We start from the raw sequence: 21,479 nt of genomic DNA, 5'->3' as shown, positions 1-21,479 counted from the left end.
CCATGGTATGTACATTTGTTTCTCTGGCTCTGACCAGTTTCCAATTATCAGCAAATCGAACAGCACTCTTCTGCTTAGAACTGTCATCTATCTGATCCTGCTCAGCTTGCAAATTCCCCATGGTACAAAAATCTACATCCTCCCAGTACCAGTACGACCTAGTTCCAAACTTCTGACCCTATCCCATAATCCTCATTATCTCTCCTCCCGCCTCTCTTACCCATCCCAAAATGTCTTAAGGACATAACATTAGCAGATAACACTGGCTATATACGCTTAAAATTGCTCTACCTTTACAAACCTGACCTAAGGAATACAAACACGTAGATATGAAATACGGTGGTAACAGACATGTTTAATTAAATTTTAAAACAATTCAATGACTGCATTTTTTATGTGGTTTGTATCATCATTATACAATGAACAATACAAGTCTTCAATGTCGTGTCCTGGAGAAGCTCTTACTTTTAGGTACCAGGCAGAAAAACAAAAAAAGCAAAAAAACTAAAAATCATTCAGCACTGAAGATACCCATCATGAGAAACATTATGGCACCCTCTGCTGTCAGGAAACAAAATCTAACCATGACCTGGGTTCATTTTTCTTGCAGTATTCTTGCACAACAGATTACAAATTGTCCTTTCCAGATTACAAGCATAATTCAGAGAATTGAGGATAGGTATGGGGCTTAGAGCAGGCAAGGTATTAAAAGTAAAGGTAAAGAATGAAAATACAATATATGTATGTAGATGGATGGTATAAGTAGGAAAGGGCAAAGGGAGCAACAGAAAATCTCAAGAGGTTCTCTAGATCAGACACAATATAATACGGAGTTAATCATCACAAATAACCCAGGAGACACAGCAACCCCCTCGGCCACTGTACCCACACCAATGATACAGTCCCCTCCATCACTAGAACCACAACAGCTCCACAGTAGAACACCACCAAGTCCACTCCAACCACACTCCATTCCTTCAAGCCATGGACCCCGGGATGGCAGGGTCCCCCCAAATTGAGAGGGGGCCTAGATCCCACATGGCTGATGCATGTGACTTTCCCCCCACCCCCCGCCCATAGTTGCAGACACTCCGGCTCCCGTGTGGCGGCTGACCACCCCTACCACCCCCACTCCCCACCCCCCATCCTCCCACGAGCGGACCCAGGGAGGACGGACAGTACCTTTAAAGTAACTCCAGAGATTTCAAGAGCATGTGAAAACTGCTTCAAGTACCTGACTGGATATCATAAAAAGCAACTACAAGTAGAAGATGAGAAGACAAAAAGAGAAACAGATACAGAAGGTCACAAAGCAAATGGACACAGACAGCAAAAACAGCAAGGCAGGGTCAGGGGAGGGGGAGAGGAAAAAAAAAAGCAATTACATACTTATTCTGCATTATTTTGGACAAACTTGGATCCTGAATTGAAGATAACAGTAATCCAATTCTGAGTTAAAGACATTTCTAACAAGTACAGCCATCTTGAAAAATGAAAGTTTGGGTCACAGGCAGTATGATATGGTCAGTTGGGAGTCAGACTGGATCTGATTCCCTGCTCCAATACTTAGTACCTGTCATGTACCTGATCATGTCATTCAACCACTGAATGTCAGCTTCATAAAATGAAGCAAATATATACCTGGCAGAATTACTGTAATGACTAACACTTATATGCATGAGCCTAGCACATAATAGATATTCAAAACATACAGCTTTGTTACTACTCACTCCTAGATCCAATGATTCTAGGAGTAAAAGCAATATGATTTAAACTACTTCAGCATGATGAGATAGACACAAAAAGTTCCAGGAAAACCAGTCCTTGCTTATCTGTGTACTGATTGGTAACACCTGACAACATAACCCATTCCTCCCCTAAATCAAGATCAACACCACTGCTCTATCCAGGGCAAGGAAATAGATGAAGAGGAAAAGAAGGGCAGAATGGGAAAGACAATGGGACAGAATAGAGAAGATATGGGCCCAACCTGGAAACAAATACTGCTGCCTCTAGTAGAGAGATTTCAACAAGAGAAATAAATAGGCCAGAAATATTAGGATTTCTAGTTATAAGGTCATCTTCCTATTTAGGAGACAACTAGCTCAAAATTGGAAATAAAATTGGTGCTGTCAACTTATATCTATACATTTACTTCCTACCCAAAAAGTTTGGTAAAAGACTAAGCTGGCTACTAGGATACTACTGCAGAAGTCGGCTGGATCATCAGCATGTTTGGATAGTTTGTTTCTGAATGAAGAGGTATATTTAATTAAATTACATGAGCCAATAAAAGTATTACAAAATCAGAGAAATCTAACGAGGATTGTCCCATGCCCCTTCCACCCATCCATTCTTACTTTCATGCATTTATGGAAGAAAGAATCCATCCACTTACAACAAAGTCTACCACTGCATGCACAAGGAATAAGCTGGTCAAGTATGAGGAGCACTAGAATGTACCACCATGAAAGCAGGAACTCTCTTGTCTATATATTGTTCACTGTTGAATCTACAGCCTTTAGAACAGTGTCCAGAATACAGCAGTCACTCAATAAATATTTGCTGAATGAATAAGTGAATTATTCTTTGAAGAAAATCATTTTGGGCAACCTAAACAAAATTGTTTTCAGTGTTGATGCTTTTTTTAAGGACTTGGAAGAGTTCTACAATTTTATAAAACATTTTAACATTTACCCCAAGTACTCTTATAGAATACCTCAAGAGAAAAAAAATTTTGTTACATTATAAAACTGGCTACAATGCCATAATTGACTCAAAAATAGAAAATGTTAAAAAAAAACTTTCATTAAAACACTCTTTCAATATAATTTTATTAGCTATTACATCAAAATTCACATTTACAGGATTCAAAGGACTGTTTTAAAAAATTCTAAAGCCTATGCAATTAGATTTTAATAGTAAGATAGAGCCATTTCTCATTATAGCACAGCCCTTAAAAGATCAAGAATAATACTGAGAATTAAGTGCAGTTCTATCAAGAACTAGACATGACCTGTGCGTGCATAGTGTCACTTAAAGCAAAGTTCCATGGAAGAATACCATTCTTTTATGGGTGTGAATTTCAGTGGCAAATCTCACTGGTTTCCAAACAACTGACACTAAAGGGATTTCCAATCAAAACACAAGCACAGTCATCCAATACAGCACTAGAATGTTCCATAAAGAGACCCTGAATCCTTAAGTACTTGTAATATGATTTTATGCTGTAACAGTACAAAACACATGAACGCTAATGCATAGACTGTGACACATTATGACAACAGGATACTAAGGAAAGCTTTTTTCTATATCAGAAAATGCTGAGTTCTCCCATAGTATAGGCCGATCATTGCTGATCTAATGAAATTCTACGTCCTCCAGCTTGAGCAGTATTGTAGGATTCACAAATCTTACATTTCATGCCTAATATATGGAACTGGACTGTGGAACGTCCATTGCAGTCATTGCAGAGAATCTGAAAAGGGGAGAGATTAATTCAAATTAAGCATATTAAAACCTAAAAGTACAAGATGGCATTGTCTGCTCAAAGTAATTCCTTGAAAGTCAACTGAATATGTGAAAACATACAAATATAAGTCTAAACATTTCCATAAGTAAAAACAGCTTTTACTTTTCCACTGAAAAATCTGAGAAGCCATTAAATAGCTTTGAATCTAGAAAAGGAAAATGCAGATTTGAGCAAAGGAGGCTCATATTAATAATTCCCAAATAGTTTAATTACTACTAGCAAGGCATATCCTTGATTATCCTAGGCATAATCAAGTCAATACCTAACACAATTCAAAAATAACACACAAAATAATTAAAATAACTCAAGATTTCTACTATTTCTTTTCACTGACATTTAGAAGTTTATTTTACACAGTTATAACTTTTTTCTTTATTCTTTAGCATACTAAGATCCTGGTCTTCTATGCCTCATGAATGAATTAAAGTCCAAAAAAAGGAGTTCCTAAGATCAAGTAAAAAGAGGTTCTTGGCTATTTCCTAAACTGACAATAAGTTGCCATTTCGGAATTAATCTCTTCTAGCACTGAGATGCTGGGAAAAGAAAAAAAAGTTCTAACCTGAAAATATGTGAACATATTACTATGAAAGAAAAGCATTAGCTTTAGAATAGCCACACCATAATAAACAGAAAATTTATAAATTTGCTCAAATTATAATTTGCTAAATAGTTCTTTTAAATAACTGGTCTATGTGAAAGAAAGTAGACTTAGTAATTGCCTAGGGTTAGGGGGTTCTGGAAAATGGGAAGTAACAGCTAAGGGTATGGATTTTTCTTCTGAGAGTGATAAAATTCTAAAGTGTGGTGATATTTGTACGACTATGAACATACTAAAAACCACTGCACTGTATACTTTTTTTTTTTTAATGATTTATTTCTCTCCCCTTCCCTCCCCCACCCCCAGCTGTCTGCTCTCTGTGTCCATTTGCTGTGTGTTCTTCTGTGACCACTTCTATCCTGAACGGCACCAGGAATCTGTGTTTCTTTTTGTTGTATCATCTTGCTGTGTCAGCTCTCCGTGTGTGTACGGTGCCATTCTTGGGCAGGCTGCACTTTCTTTTGCGCTGGGCGGCTCTCGTTAAGGGGCGCACTCCTTGCACATGGGGCTCCCCTACACGGGGGACACCCCTGCGTGGCACAGCACTCCTTGCGCGCATCAGCACTGCACATGGGCCAGCTCCACATGGAGTCAGGAGGCCCTGGGTTTGAACCGCGGACCTCCCATGTGGCAGGCGGACACCCTATCCATCGGGCCAAGTCCACTTCCCTGCACTGTATACTTTAAATGGGTGAACTGTATGGTAGTTCAATTGTATCTCAATAAAGCTATTATTAAAAATTATCTACATGAAACATTAACATACATCAGCCTCTAGTAAAACATCACATGATTATCAGTTAGTATTCCAAAAGTGTTCTTTTATTGTCCTTACCAACAATTATCCAAATAAATTATGAAATACTCCAGTGTGAACAAAACAAAAAACAATTTTTATTCAGCTTTGTTATGTGGTTTTTATCTTTATGTGTAGAAGTATCTGAATTACACTGAAAATGGTCAGAAAAATCATAATATGTCCCCAAACTGTTAAAGCACCAAAATGCCAACTAGCTTTCTAATTCTCATCTGTAACTCAAGATGGCAGGACCTCTCAACTAAGAGAAAAAAGATCATACACCATAAGGCAAAAGGCACTGAAAATACTTGATGTACTTAGGTTGCAGGCTAAGGCTAAATGAAGTCCTAAGATCTAATAAAAAGGTTAATAATATTATAAACCAAAAAGTAGATCTTTTTAAAAAATCAAACATGTTCTCCTGAAATAAAATTTAAAATAATTAAAAAGAAAACATGAAAGAAAACACCGGGAGTTATCCACCTCCTGTCAGTTACATTACTGACTCTAGTGAGTAGTATGTAAATAATTCTGAATAAAGTTTTTGCCTGCCATCTAGTGTTGGAAAGAACTGCAAAAAGATATTCATGGCACTTTTTTTTTCCTGGTCTAAGCTAAAATAACTGAAATTTAAATTACTGCCCTCCCCATTAATCATCGCAGTGGCATATATGTCACAATATATTTTTAGATAAAATTGGCACAGAAGGGAAAAATTAAAAACACAAAAATTCAACATGTAATCTAAAAATTGTTGTAAACATTGATCCTACTCACATCCACAGTCATATTCTGATATTCTGATGGCATAGGAGTCTGTGCTACCTCATCATCCAGCTGTCTCCAGTACCTAGTCATATCTAAAGCAGAGTGCATACATAATGGACATCTGTAGCCTCTAGAAGAGAAAAAGGTAATTTTCCAAACATTAACTGGTGAGTATCTCAACTCAGAGAAGCAAACTAACTGGTACATAAGCTATCCAAGACAGGACATTTTCCTACAGTACAAGAAAGTCTATTAGGAACCTGAAAACCTTTACAATATAAAAGTTTTCAATTAAGTCTTGTACCTTGGTATATTTTAAACCTACCTTTCATCCCCTCAGATCTCTAAAATGGGGAGCTATTAATATGCATAGTACATATACTTATTTTTTAAAACTAGTTAAGCTACTTCTTAGCTAAACAATCTCAATTTCTTAGTGCATTCATGAGAAAAATAAAAAGACTGTATTCATTAAAAATTATTCAGATTCTTCCTTTCTAAAAACTCTAAAAAAGCTCCCTTCTATCTGCCTTTTTATCAAATTAGAATTTCTGCTCATCAATTTGCAGAACCAAAATACATTTACACAGTTTCCCCTTGTCTAACTATTTTCATCTCATTTAACATCTTCCTCCACAATAAACTATCCAGGCTTGACATGAACTTTTTTGCAGGTTCTTATACCAGGCCAGTATAACAGCTTAGGAGATTTTTGAGCAACATTTCTGGCACTGTTACAATATTATAAAATACAAAATAAAACAAGGGGTGCCTGTCTTAGGTTGTGCGATAAGGCATAAAGCATAACAGGAAGGTAGGGACAAAGGTGTAGCCCCTACATCCCCCAAAATGCTTTGACCAATTTAATACTACACATCTACCCTACCTATCTCAATATAAATAGCTGCCATGCCCAATACAGTATAAGAAACAGTAATGTTTGCCCACTTTCCCATCCCCATTAAAAAAAAGACATCTTACAATTTAATTATTTTAAATCCCACCAAACACTCACTCTTTCAACATTTCTTCATAACATGTTCTGAAAGAAAATATAAAATTATTTTAGTTGAGCATAAATTATATCCACTATTTTCAAACATCTTTGAGGGGAAAAAAAAAAGTTACTTTACCTATGTAAAAGATGTCCACATGGCAAGACATGAGCAACAACACGGGATGTGTGAATGTCCTGTAAAGGAAATAAATGCTAGTGTTTCTATAATACTATATAAATATCCAAGTATTTTAAATTCAAAAGAGGAAATTTCCAAAGTAAAAATCAAGAGAGTCATGTTTTAAGCTTACCTCCAGACATATAGGACAATTCTGCCGGGAGACGTTTTCAATACACTGTTTAAAAGAAAAAACTCACACTATCAAATGTTTAACCAGATGAAGATATCAGATATAACAACAGTATTAATAATTAAAACTAACACTAAAGGAAACAGTACCACTTACTAAAAACAATAACATTGATACAGGCTTCCTATATGTCGAGACAGGTAAGAATTTCTTAAATAGTTCTTTAATTCTCACAACTACTTCAGAACTGGTATAACACCTGAAACAATGAAAATGCTCAATAAATCTTAATTATTTAAAGTATTATGTTCATTTACAGATGGACATCAGTCAGTCAAGACACATATTTACCCAAGATCTAGAGATTACAAGGTTATGACGCTTTCTAGCATATATGTGTTTACCTCCAAAGCCCCTGACCTTAATAACAACAACATTGATAAAAGTAGCAGGTAATATTTGAGATTTACTACATGTCATAAGCTAAGCATATTATCTGCATTAGCACAATTCTCAAAATCCTAAATGATGTAAGTACAATTATTACCTCATTCTATAGATGAGGTATTTGAGGCTTGGAGCTGCTAAATAACTTTGACAGTTACAAGCTAGTAAAGATGTGGAGCTAAGTTGGAGCTCAGCTGACTAATTCCAGAGTCTGAGTCCTTAATTTGACAAGACTCTGTCTGATTAGATATGGGGAAGTAAGAAACAGCAATGTGTCATGGATGACTGCCAGGTTTGTAATTTAAGTTCCTAAATAGACGGCAGGACCATTTACTAGAAAAAATTAAAAGAAAAACAACTTAGAAACAACAAAACAAAATACCACAAGAGAAAACATAGTTTTTTTTTTAAGACAACAAACTATGGGTACGGTGGGAGTGCAGGCCTTCAAAGTAGTAAATTTTAAAATCTGGATTGTAATCCCACCTCTGCCACTTACTAACCCTTTAGATCTTGGGCAAGCCGCTACTTCTTTAGTCTTATTTTCCTTATTCATAAAACAAAATTAACATAAATATCATTGATTCTAAGGTGGTACTTTACAAAAACACCTTTGGAATCACAGTGCATCCATGCCATAACCAAGGGCACCAAGTTGATAATATACAAACGCTGTAATGAGGCTGAAATAAATTGGTTTTATGTGTGTATATGCATGCACATGCACATTTATACACACACTACACTATACATGCTTTAGAGAACATAAAGCACCAGAGAAATGTAATCTATAAGAAGCTATTGTCCCCTATTTCCACAATCCTGCTATCAGCTCAAACAACAAGTCTATAAAACCAAACTCAATCTTTTATCTCCAACAAATTCACAATCAAGTACCTTAAGCAGGGCTAAAAATCTTGGGAGTCCTCTTTATTCAGCTTCATTCTTCTTCTCTAATAGTTTGTCACCATATCTATATGTTGTTACTTATCTTAATTTCCCTCACCACTATACTATGTTAGGACAATTATTATCTAATATCTATGGTTCTGCAATAATCCCTTAATATCTCCTAATGAAACTACAGTGCTAAATAAATTTTAAACACTTTTCTTTCTAATCAATAGCTGTCTCTCTCATGTGCACTCAAAACCTACACACAATGTTGCTATTTATATTGTTCCACCTTACCAGGAATTTCCCATATTAATACAAATGCCATTTACACTTCACTCTGACTTCTCCAACCCCCCAATGATCTCATTATTCTCTAAAGCCTTACAGTAGTAGAATCAGTACTAAACATGTTACATTATTAGATTTTTTTTAATAATGAAAAAGAATTTTAAAGGGACTGTGATTGTGATAAAATTCCTATATCAACATTAAAAATATTTATATCTTAATTATAAAAGGAAATACAAAATGTTTTCTGAATTCTTAGAAGGCTATCCTCACAGGATAACCCGCTCAGTCTTATACTATGCATTTTTAATGTTATTCTTAAAAGCAGTAACAATAAGAATCCATAAACCAATGTAGAAGTTGTCAACATTATGTTAATAACAGATATAAGTATTCTTATACTAAAGAGAAGAAAAAGAATTGTATATCAGATATTCTAAGGCTTTTATTTTTTTTAAGTGACAAAGTTGCACTTGGTAACATCTGAAAATTATCATGCTTTCAAAACATCAAAATTTAAGCAGGTTTTCAAAAACAATGTCCTTTTAAAATTATACAAACTAAATTATATACCTTGTGTTTTCCTTGGAGATTTATAGCTAGACATAAGTTACATTTCAAACAGTGAAAAAAATCTTCCTTTGGACCAATCCTAAGAAAGCATGAAAGCCAAAATATTAGATATTTTTTTTACTACAGTGATAATTTATTCATTATATAATAATAAATTCAGTCTTACTATAAAATATTCAAATCATCTGAAGAATATAGGGTAACCCCCACCACCCCCATATTCCTCCCCAGATATAACCACCATAAACAGAATTGTCTACTCTTCTAGGCCGCCTTTCCCCTATAAAATTGCATATACTACTCTTTGGGTTTTGTTTTGTTTTTACATAAACGGCTTTTCCATATATGCTAATTTGCCTATATATAACCACTTCTTTTTTTTTTTTTAATTTTATTGACTTTGTAATAATATTACATTAAAAATATCTATATGAGGTCCCATTCAATCCCACCCCCCCCACCCCACCTCTCCCCCCCCCCCCAGCAACACTCGTTCCCATCATCATGACACATCCATTGCATTTGGTAAGTACATCTTTGGGCACCTCTGCACCTCATGGTCAGTGGTCCACATCATGGCCCATACTCTCCCCCATTCCATTCAGTGGGCCCTGTGAGGATTTACAATGTCCAGTGATTGCCCCTGAAGCACCATCCAGGGCAGCTCCATGTCCCAAAGACGCTTCCACCTCTCATCTCTTCCTGTATTTCCCCATACCCATCAGCCACCCTGTCGACTTTTCCCAACCCAATGCCACCTCTTCTATGTGGACATTGGATTGGTTGTGTCCATTGCACCTCTATGTCAAGGGGAGGCTCAGATTCCACATGGATGCTGGATGCAATCCGCCCACTTTCAGTTGTAATCACTCTAGGCTCCATGGTGTGGTGGTTGTCCTTCTTCAACTCCATCTTAGCTGAGTGATAACCACTTCTTAATAGCTACATAGTATTACATGGTATGGGTGTATCATAATTTTTTTTAATTCCATTACTGATAAAATTTACCATCTTTACTTACTGAAATGATACAACAGACATCACTTAGTCTGCATATTATTTCTTAAGACTGTTTAAAGTGAAATTACTGGGTCAGAGGGTAATACATTATTAATTTTGACACTGCCAAATTGATCACCAAAAAGACAATACCAATATACTACACCAACAGTGCATGACAGCATCGATTTTCCCTACACCCTGCCTAACACTGCTTATCTACATAAGAGACAAATAAAAGATGTCATTTTTATTTGCATTTATCAGATTATGAGACAAACAGTATATTTTAATGTTTATGAACCACTTGGATTTCTTCTGTGGGTTGTCTGTTCATATGCTTTGTGAGTTTTTCTACTGGCGTATTTGTCTTTAACCAATTTAAAGATGCTTTTTATATAACCTGGATATTAATCATTTTCATTAGTACATGTTACAATTACTTTTCCTGGTCTGTCATCTATTTTAGTTTGTTTATATCTTTAGTCATATAGCCATTTTTTATTCCTATGTAGTAAAAAAATCCATCAATTATTTCCTTCTGCTCTCTGCATCTTGTTTCAGAAAGACTACTATATCTCTAGATCACAAATATATTCACCCAAGTATACTTCTAATATTTATATGACTTAATTTTTATATTTTTCTTTAATCCACCTGAAATTTATTATGCATGGTAAAGGTGGAAATGAAAGTTGTCCCCCTATTTCTGTTCTTTCCTTCTTTCAAAATAATAAAGTTTAACTGAGCACATAACTGTCCTGGGTAAAAACTATTTCCCAACTTCTCTGGAGGCTGTGAACAGAAAGGATAAGTGAAAATTCTTTGTTATGCCTGTAAGAGGAAAGGGTATGCTTCCCCTTCATCTATTTCCCCCTTTTCCACTGACCAGAATATGAGCTATTTTAGACTGTGTAGATGAAAAATAACCCCATAGATGGCAAGACAAAAAAAAAAAAAGAGGAGCCTGAGCTCCTGTTTAACTAAATGGCTCAGATTTTCCATGAGAAATAAACTACTCCTTCTGAGCCACTGTTATTTGTCAAATGATGCTAAGCCCATATTCTAATTAATAGTTTTAGAAATCAATTTTTCTCATACAGATAATCAATTATCCTAATAATACTCTTTCCCCTGATCTGAAATATCACTTTTGTTTTTCCATTTATCTATTTTTCTGTTCCTGCACAAAGAACACATCCTTTGAATTACTATAATTTTTAGCAAGTGTAAAGGTAAGCCCTTCTTTGTTGTTCTTCCTTTTCAAAATTTGCTTAACTATTGTCAATTTTCTTTTCCAAATGAACTTTAAAAGCAGTCTATCAAATTCCATGAATAAAATCATACAGAAAGGCTTCCGCTACTACTCAAGATGGAATAACAGTGAGCGGATCTACCTTTCCACCTAAAGTAACCAGCAAAAAAAGACAAAATATATGAAACAATTGTTTACTGAACACCAAGCAATGAAGGACAGTGATCTGTGAGAGAAAGGAAACAAACTAATTAAGCCCTATGAATGCCCTACTTTATTGCCTAAATTTACCAGGCAGCAGGACAGTTTGAAGAAGGAACTGAAGTAGAGATACAAGGACTTATTGACTGAGAAGGCAAACTGAGAATTTGGGAAAACCAACGCAACTAGAGTTAATGGTACAAAGTACCAAAGAAGAGAAAGCTGCACTGAGGACTCCCCCTCAAATATTTAACCAAGTACAGATAAGGACATGGATATGAGGAAACTACCCAAGGACAAGGAAAGAACCATCAAAAAGAGTTAGAAGGAAGAGTGTTTAGCATTCACACATGGCCAGTGGTGTTCTAAACAGCCATATTGGAAAAACTCATAACTGATGGGACATTGGGTAGGGTACTCAGAAAGGTCAAGTCCCAAAAGGATCAAACTGTTCCAAGCAACTTAACTGCATACCAAAACAAAGTTCAAGAAGATTTATAGGAATATAGAAATATCCAGCAACCAAAAAGGTTAAGTCACAATGTCAAATATCTAATCAATGATCACTAGGCATGCAAAGAGGCAGGAAAGCACAACCCAAATGTAAAGAATAACCATTCAATAATAACCCAGAACTGGATCAGATATTAGAATGAGAAAAGAAAAATATTAAAAGTTATTGTAACTGTATTGCACACATTCAAAGAGTTAGTAGAGTTGGAATATATAAAAGAGATCCAAAGCAAATCTTAGAAGATGAAAAACTACAGTATCTGAGATGAGAAATACACTGGTGAGATTAATGACAGATTAGATATTGTAGAAGAAAAGATTAGTCGAACATCAGTAAGAGCTTAGTGAAGGCATAGTAACAGGGATTAACTAAAATGAAACAGAGAATTAAAAAAAGTAAACAGCAAGAACGAGCTGGAACAAACTAGATGCCACCTCTAGCACAACAAGCTAGACACCGCAATGAGCTAGATGCCACAACAAGCTAGTTGCCACCCCACCACCATGAGCTAGATATCCCAGTGAGCTAAATGGTACCCCCACTGCAACTAGCTAGATGCCACAACAAGCTAGACATCGTCCCCACACAACAAGCTAGACACAGTAACAAGCTAGACACTTCCCCAGCCACAATGAGCTAGACATGACATTGAGCTAGACACTGCCCCCACCACAACAAACAGATGCCACAAGCCAGTAGATGCCGCAGCCCACAGGGAGCAGATGTAGCTCAGACCACTGGGCACTCGCCTCTCACGTGGGAGGTCCCAGGTTCAGGTACTGGTGCCTCCTGGAGAAGGGGCGTAAACAAAGAGCAGACAGGGAAGCACATTTGGCTCAATGGATAGAGCATCCACCTACCACATGGGAGGTCCAAGGATCAAATCCAGGGCCTCCTGACTCATGTGGTGAAGCTGGCCCACACGCGGTGCTGATGCGCACAAGGACTGCCATGCCACACGGGAGTGTCCCCCGTGTAGGGGAGCCCCACGTGCAAGGAGTGTGCCTGCAAGAAGTATGCCCCATAAGGAGAGCCACCCCGCACGAAAAAAAGTGCAGTCTGCCCAGGAGTGGGGCCGCACACATGGGGAGCTGATGCAGCAAGATAACACGACCAAAAAGAGACATGGATTCCTGGTGCCACTGCCAAGAATGCAAACGGACACAGAAGAACACACAGCAAATGGACACAGAAAGCAGACAACTGGAGGGGGGGGAGGGGAGAGAAACAAAAATAAATAAATCTTTAAAAAACAAAGAAACAATGGGCAGACAGAAAAGGGACTCATCTGGGGGAGGAGGGGATAAATAGAGAAAAATAGTAAATAAATAAGTCTTAAAAATATATATATTTATATATATATTTTAAAGTTGATAGGGAGTAGATAAGCTCAAGTGGTTGAATATCTGCTTCCCATGTACGAGGTCCTGGGTTTGATCTCAGGACCTCATAAAAACAAAATAAACAAACTGAAAAACCAACTCTCATTGGGGAGCGGATGTAGTTCAGTGGTTGAGCACCTGCTTCCCATGTACAAGGTCCTGGGTTCAATCTCCCATACCTCTTGAAAAAAAAAAGTTGATATATATATATACACACATATATATATATGGTAGACTTAGGGCAGAAATTACTACTAAAGATAAAAAAAGGGACATGAGGGAGGGGGTGGAGTATATGGGAATCCCCTACATTTCAATATTTATGTAATTTAAAGCTCCTTTAAAAATAAAGGAAAAAAAAATTTTAAGGGACATGATATAATAATAAATGGGTCATTTATAAAGGAAAATCAGCATCTCAGGACATTGCCTTAAATAAAACAAAAACAAAACAGCATATACTGTATAATTTCATTTATACAGAATCCAGAAAGTCAGGATAGTGATTACTTTTGGAAAAGTGTATTGACTTAGGGAAGGCAAAAGGGAGGCGACTGGGGTACTACAAATGTTCTATCTCTTGATGTGATGTGTGTCATAGTTATAAGAGTATGTTCACATTATCAAAATTCTTAAAGTTGTTTCTTTATGATTTCTTCACCTTTTGGTATATTTGTTATCCTTCCTTTAAGACAAATAAAGAAAAGGAAGAATGATCCAAAAAGTTTAAGACAGTAGTTACCTTTAGGGGGAAAGAAAGGACTGAGATGGAACACTTGGACTTCAACAGTATTCATAAGGTTCTATTTCTTAAATTAGGTAGTTTGGTCACTGTGTTTTACTATACCTTAACACATATATTTCAGAATTTTTAGAAAGAAAATATTCCTTAACACCAACACATGAGTAGAAGTTTGTCAATGGGTAGTCAGACTACAGGTGTTGTTTTTATTTCTTCGACTTTTCGATATTTTCTAAATGTTGTTGTCAGTCTGTATTTTTTTGGTACTTGAAAGAAAACTGATTTTTAAAAAAGAAAAATCTATCTCAATTTTCTACTTCAGCTACCCATAAACATCTCATATAAAAGCCCATTTACATTCCAAAGTTAAAAATTAGCCACATAATAATTGATAAGCAAATTAAATAATTATTTCAAAAAGGAGCATGATGAAACTTTTTAAGAGTTATAAAAATGTTCTATTGTGGTAGTAGTAAAAGCTATTTATCAAAATTCATTGAACTAGCCACTTAAAATGAATGCATTCTATTAGATGTAAATTATATCTCAATATAGTTGATTTAAAAATTATTATTGCACACCTAAAGCAATTAGAAAAGGACATTTTAAATACAGTACCTACAAATTCCACAGTTTTCACAGTGATACTGCTTCTTGTCTTTGTCAAATAGATGGCATATATTGCAATAATACTCTCCAAATAACATGCTGCATTCTTCACAAGCCTGTTGGGCCTATAAAAAGACAAGTTTAAATAAAAATTGGAATAAATTTACCTATACAATTTGAATTACCACTTGAATATCCAGAATTTGCATTAAAACTATTTGAAGTTTTATTTTTACAAGTTTTTAAGGAATTGAAAACAAAGATATTGCTTATTCTAAGAGGTAAAGAGGTCTCATTTGCAACACTTTTTTTCCAAACCACCTTAATAAAAAAAATTGGAAAAAAAAACAAACGCCATAAAATCTTACATGTTGAATTTTTTCACAATTTATGCACTGAATTTCTTTTACTTTAAAGCGATCTAGCTGATGATCTTCATTGTTATCATGACACAACCGGCAAGTATAAAGTTTGTCACAGCAAGGTGCCTAAACCCAGAAGAGAAGAAGAGTTATGTCAGAGAAGGCAAGACTGCAATACAAAAAAAAAACATTTCTTCCTCCTCTTGGAACAAGGTCAGAGATTACAACCAACAATGGATCAATTGACCAACTGATCCTAAATATAACATTTCACTGTTTCTTTGCATATTTCATTTGGAAACTATTCCATTGAACATGTGTATGTCTGTACCAAGTTGAACAAAATCTTGTCCTTAAAGACAAAAGCATTATGAAGGACAGAAATTCCTAGCCTGAAAATGAATACCACAACACCCTAATGTCACTCTCAGTCCTGAAAGCCAGTTAGGTGTCCTCTTCTTAGCCAATTCCAGATAAATGAATACTTTAACCCCTAAACATTAAAAATTGTATAGATTATATTTTAGTTCACTGGTATTTATTAATCAACTATATGCCTGATATTGTACAGGATGCAATAAATGTAAAAGATAATCCTTGTTTTCAGAGTGAAAAAGAGCCTTCAATTGTCCACTAAATCTATTCTCTCCTTCCTCGGCACGTGAATGTCCAACTATACTACAGTTCCCAGCCTACCTTGCTATTAGCTGTGACCTAAGTTCTTATCAACAGAATATGAACAGAAGAAATCAGAGCAACTTCGGGCCTGAGTATTAGGAAATTTTGTATGGGTCTTCCTCCATGCTCCCTTCTCTTTCCACTTGAACATGGCAGCAACCTACCTTGTATTATGCAAATGACCATATGCCCTAAAACATGGCAAAATAATATAATGGGAGAAGAAAACTTGTCCCTGAGGTGACTACATAGAACAGAACCTCATCACCAATCTGGATTGCTCACTGTGGAATTTAAATAAGAAATAAACTCTTTATTCTTTTTTTTTTTTAATACTTAAATACCTTAATTCACTTTATTTTTAATTTTTTTAAAAGATTTATTTATTTATTTCTCTCCCCTTCCCTATCCCAGTTGTCCGTTCTCTGTGTCTATTTGCTGAGTCTTCTTTGTCCGCTTCTGTTGTTGTCAGCGGCAAAGGAACCTGGGTTTCTTTTTGTTGCATCATCTTGTTGTGTCAGCTCTCCGTGTGTGCGGCGCCATTCTTAGGCAGGCTGCACTTTCTTTCACAGTGGGCAGCTCTCCTTATGGGGTGCACTCCTTGCGTGTGGGGCTCCCCTACACGGGGGACACCTCTGCATGGCACGGCACTCCTTGCACGCATCAGCACAGCGCATAGGCCAGCTCCACACGGGTCAAGGAGGCCCGCCTGGGGTTTGAACAGCGGACCTCCCATGTGGTAGACAGACGCCCTAACACTGGGCCAAGTCCGCTTCCCTCTTTATTCTTTTTAAGCCACATTCTATTGTTGGATCTTTTTGTTACATCAATTTAGCTTATGCAACCTAGTACATAAAGAGGTTTTTAGGCTAGTAAGCTAACTCAATACTTTCTAATATTCTGTCACTTTGTAAATCTAACCATTTCTGAAGCCTTCCTATGCCATGACTTACCATAACATAGTTCATTCCTAGTTCATTTACTAGCTCCCTCTCTCCAACACTTCTTCTATTCAAATTTTAGTGATCTTTATATACATACTGATAATCCTTCCAATACCCTTTAATCTCAGTTCCTTGACTTTCACACTTCAAATGGCCTTGTTCCCCAAACCTCCTCTGCCATATAGTCTCATATTCAGTGGTTCTCAAGTTTTAGTCTCAGACCCCTTCACACTCTTAAAGAGTGAGAACCCCAAAAAACATTTGTTTATATGGATTATATTGATTATATTTACCATATTATACATTAAAATTGATAACATTTTTTAAAATATTCTTTTTTTAAAAAATAACAATAATTCATTGTATGTTAACGTAAATAACACATTTTAATGGAAAACAACTATGCGTTCCAAACAACAGCTCGATTCTTTTATTTGCTTCTGAATTCATTTAACTACAATATTTTGTTTTGGTGGAAGCTTATGAAGAAATTCTGGCCTTACACAAATATGTAGTTGAAAACAGGAAGAATATTTTAATAATAGCTTTTTCTGATAAATATGGATATTCTTCTCTGATACTACACCAAAACTCAACAAGTGGTAGTTTCTTAAAGGTTACCTGCAACATGGAATCTGAAATCTTATCAGTGAACTTTTCTAAGTTACAGTAATATTCACTGGACTACCCTGCACTTTGAATGGATCTTTTACCCATATGTTGGTCTGAGTTATGTAGACCTTCCAAATGTTCACAGGCCAACATCCAATATTACAGGATCACAATTGTTAATAACACTACCAATCTCATCCAAAAAGTTCTGTTACTAGGAAGCTTTTAAGCTCACTGTGGCTAACATAAATTTTCCTAAGTTCTAACTTTTGTATGAAAGTACAAATATTATCACTGGCAAAATACTACCAACTCTTTTCCTTAAAGTAACGCTATACGTTCCTTTTGAGAAAATGCCTGTTAATTTCCCAAGTTTAAATAATCATAATTCTTTCAGGTAAAAAATGTTCCATGAAAAAAGCAACTAGTTTAGCTCACAACTCAATTGCACAAGTGCTTTTCTTTAAGACAACTATCTAATTTCAGTTTGCTGAAGTGCTTGATAAAAATTTCCATATCACCAAACAGAATATTAAAGACATGTATTCAACAGTTGAAATTGGATAAAATTAACAATTTTATTGCTTCATCGATGACATTCTTAGGTGAAACTGACTTTTTTTTTTTTAAGTACAGGTACAGTACATTTCAGTGCCATGGCTTTGATTTATAGCAAGGTACTAGAAGTTTCACTCATCATTGCTTCTGCACTATCAGTACAAATGTCAACACACTGAGAAAAACAATGTCTTAGTATTTTGTATGAAAATAATTTTGAACTCATGGACCCCCAGAAAAGGCCTCAAGGACCCCCAGGAGTCCATTCACCATACTTTGAGAACAGCTGCTCTATACAAAGAATTGCACATTCACCATACTTTGAGAACAGCTGTTCTATATAAAGAATTGCACCCTCTTTGTATCTCAATTTCAAGCAAAAAGTCTCTAGTCACTACTTTTTTTTTCTGTCTTTTTTTTTTAATGTTACATTAAAAAAATATGAGGTCCCCATATACCTCTCAACCCCTCACCACCCTCCCCCCACTCCTCCCATACCAACAACCTCCTCTATCATCATGGGACATTCATTGCACTTGGGGAATACATCTCTGAGCATTGCTGCACCACATGGCCAACGGTCCACATTATAGTTTACACTCTCCCCCAGTCCACCCAGTGGGTCATGGGAGGACATACAATGTCCAGTAACTGTCCCTGCAGTACCACCCAGGATAACTCCAAGTCTGGAAAATGCCCCCACATCACATCTCTTCTTCCCACTCCCCACCCTCAGCAGCTACCATGGCCACTTTATCCATCTCAATGCTACATTTACTTCCATTACTAATCACAATAGTTCCAGAATAGAGTATCAGTAAGTTCACTCTAATCTATACTCTATTTCTCCATTCTGAGGACCCTGGGATGGTTATGTCCACTCCACCTCTGTATTGAGAGGGTGCTTAGATTCCACTTGGATGATGGATGCAATACTCCTGTTAGCAGTTGTAGGCTCTCCTGGCTCCCTGGTGTAGTGGCTGACCTTCACCTCCGTTAGCTCGCTGGGGTAATCCAATAAATCAGAGGGTAGGAGTTCCAAGTCTGTTGAGGCTCAGCGCCTGGCTATCACTACTTCTTATCTTTCCAATCCATTCTAATTCCCTGTCCCTTCTCTCTACATACTCACCTAGCAAAATCCCAATCCTGGTTAAATCCAACTCTACTACTCAATCTATATAGAAGCGGAACATGGCTAGAGCAGAAGCACCTTCATACTGACTGGACTCACTTTAAAGTTACAACCACTACTAAAAATTGAGTCCTTATTACCCTGTTTTCCTAATCAATTTCCTCATTCTTCTAGAGTCTAGGACCTAAGTGATTACTTCACATCTTCTCTCTCTACAAGCCTCTAACACCTACCTAATCCTTCCTACTTACACTCAGCTGACCTTGCTTCTTATCTCATTATGAAAACAGAAGGAATCAAAGGAGAACATCTACACATCCCCCCCCCCAAATTCTTATCAACCTACTTGCAAATGTATCTCATACTTCGCCTTCCCTTCTGTTACAAAAGGTCTACAGTTTATGCTTTTATCTAAGATCAGCTCCTCAATTGTGCACTGTATCCTCTCCCTCATTTGGTTACTCAAGGACAGTACTCCTGAAATTGTCTACTTCCCCTCTTGCATTATAAAATGTTCTAATTTGACTGGATCTTCCAAAAAGTATATATACATGCTGCAGTGTCTCCCACCTTAAAGGAAAAAAAAAAAAAAAATCCTATGATCCTATACCTTCCAGTATACACAAACTCAATTTTTGTTCTCATTTACAGCAAAACTCTAAGAATTGTCCAAAAAAGTACTATCTCCAGTTCCCTGGCTCCCATTCTCTCTGAATCCACTCCAATGAGGCTTTGTCTCCATCTCTCCAATGAAGCTCATCAAGATCACCAATGACATCCTCCTTGCCAAATTCAAAGGTCATTTGTCAGTACCCATCTTAAAAAGATGATCGCTCCCTCCTTGAAATTCTTCATTCAGCCTCTGGACAGAGGAAGGGCAAGTAAGTTCAGCCAAGTACCTTAGCGCTATGAAACACAGATCTAGTTGTGTGATTTCTGATGAGAGTTTGGGGGTAAGGGGAATAAGACCAAGATACTGAATTCAGTTTTAGACCTTGAGTTTGAATTAACAGAACATCAATACAAATGGAATCATAAGGACAGCATTTAATTTCCTTACTCAATACATGGTAACTTCATCCAGTGCACTGGTGCAATATTCAACAAAACCATGGCCTACAGAAAAGGCTTTAGGTTGTCCTTATAGGCCTAAGACTACCATTTCCTTCCAATGATTGGTTGACAACAGGGATGACTGGTGAAGTGAGATGAAAAAAACAGATGATGATAATGATGGTAGTCTACATTTACTACTCACTCCAGGGAATGCTCCCTTCTAAACACTATACATACATCCCTTTTTTATGAAGCAGGAATTTCCATTATCCTTATATTACATACAAGACACTTAAAAGAGTAGCTAGCTTAAAATCACAGCGCTATTAAGGGGCAGAGGTAAGCTTTGGAAATAGAGCTGTGTGACTCCAATGCTCAAGTTTCCTAAGCAAAAGCTGTATACTGTTTTCTCCAACTCAGGAAACCTGGACTGGATGGCTGCCAATTTTAAAAATTCTTAATTAACTAGGAAGTTTGCGCAAAGTGTAACTTGAGTATAATCAGAGGGAATTTGTAGCAAACAGCAGAAGCAAAACATGTACCTTGTCATACATACAAAATACTTTGCTATAAAGTTTCTTATTTAACGCCAATTACAATTACATGATTGTCTTCCTATCTCATACATAAATATCCTTCTTAGCAGATTAAGGCATACGCACTGGCTCTAAAATGAAGCCTGCGTGCTGTAAAACTTATTTACTACAGGAGCTGAAATCGTATTCTGATTCTCCACCTGTTCATCCCCTTTCCATTATTTCATCATACACCGGAAGATGGTCCTGGACCTCCAGCAGCAAAAGACAAGCTAACTGATAAATTCCCCGATGTGCAAGCCCATGTGCTCTTCCCAAGCAAGAAAGTGCTTCGCTTGCAAAATACAAAGCAGGACGGCAAAGTGGGGACCCAGGGCCGCCTTACCAAGTGCATTCTCTACCGCAGGAACCCAGTCAGCAGTGGTGGAGAGAGAAGTAATCAACACACAGCCTAGACTCAAACTTAAGCCCAAACCTAATCTTCTTGCCCACTCCGCCCACAGCCCCGCCCGGCGGAAGTTCGTCGGGGAAGAGCCCAAAGAAGCCGTCACCTTCAGGAGACATCCTCGGTCATAGTGCTCGCAGCCCCGCCGCCCTTGCTCTAGGCCGCGAGCGCCATCTTCCCGCGCAGTGGCCGCCATCTCCTCCACCTCCCTTCACACTCCACGGCCCCTTACTCCAGGATGAAA

At 36.9% G+C, this 21,479-nt stretch overlaps 1 protein-coding gene across 2 annotated transcripts; it reads right to left on the bottom strand.

The window, feature by feature from the left end:
- Positions 1-335: 335 nt before the first annotated feature.
- Positions 336-21,478, bottom strand: RCHY1 (ring finger and CHY zinc finger domain containing 1). Of its 2 annotated transcripts, none has more exons than XM_058296914.2 (9): positions 21,342-21,478; positions 15,281-15,400; positions 14,922-15,037; positions 9,211-9,289; positions 7,006-7,050; positions 6,831-6,889; positions 6,713-6,739; positions 5,707-5,827; positions 336-3,478 (listed from the first exon to the last, which is right to left on the bottom strand). In XM_058296914.2, exons 1-9 carry the CDS (start codon positions 21,429-21,431, stop codon positions 3,350-3,352), a joined length of 786 nt encoding a protein of 261 aa, XP_058152897.1. In that variant the 5' UTR covers positions 21,432-21,478; the 3' UTR covers positions 336-3,349. The 2 variants fall into 2 exon arrangements, with proteins under 2 accessions (XP_058152897.1, XP_058152903.1); XM_058296920.2 differs by lacking the exon at positions 21,342-21,478 and adding an exon at positions 21,176-21,297.
- Between the last annotated feature and the right edge of the window lies 1 nt (position 21,479).

Source organism: Dasypus novemcinctus, chromosome 1 (assembly GCF_030445035.2).
Source record: "Dasypus novemcinctus isolate mDasNov1 chromosome 1, mDasNov1.1.hap2, whole genome shotgun sequence".
Classification (NCBI taxonomy): Eukaryota; Metazoa; Chordata; class Mammalia; order Cingulata; family Dasypodidae; genus Dasypus; species Dasypus novemcinctus.
This window is presented reverse-complemented; position numbering and strand designations above follow the sequence as displayed.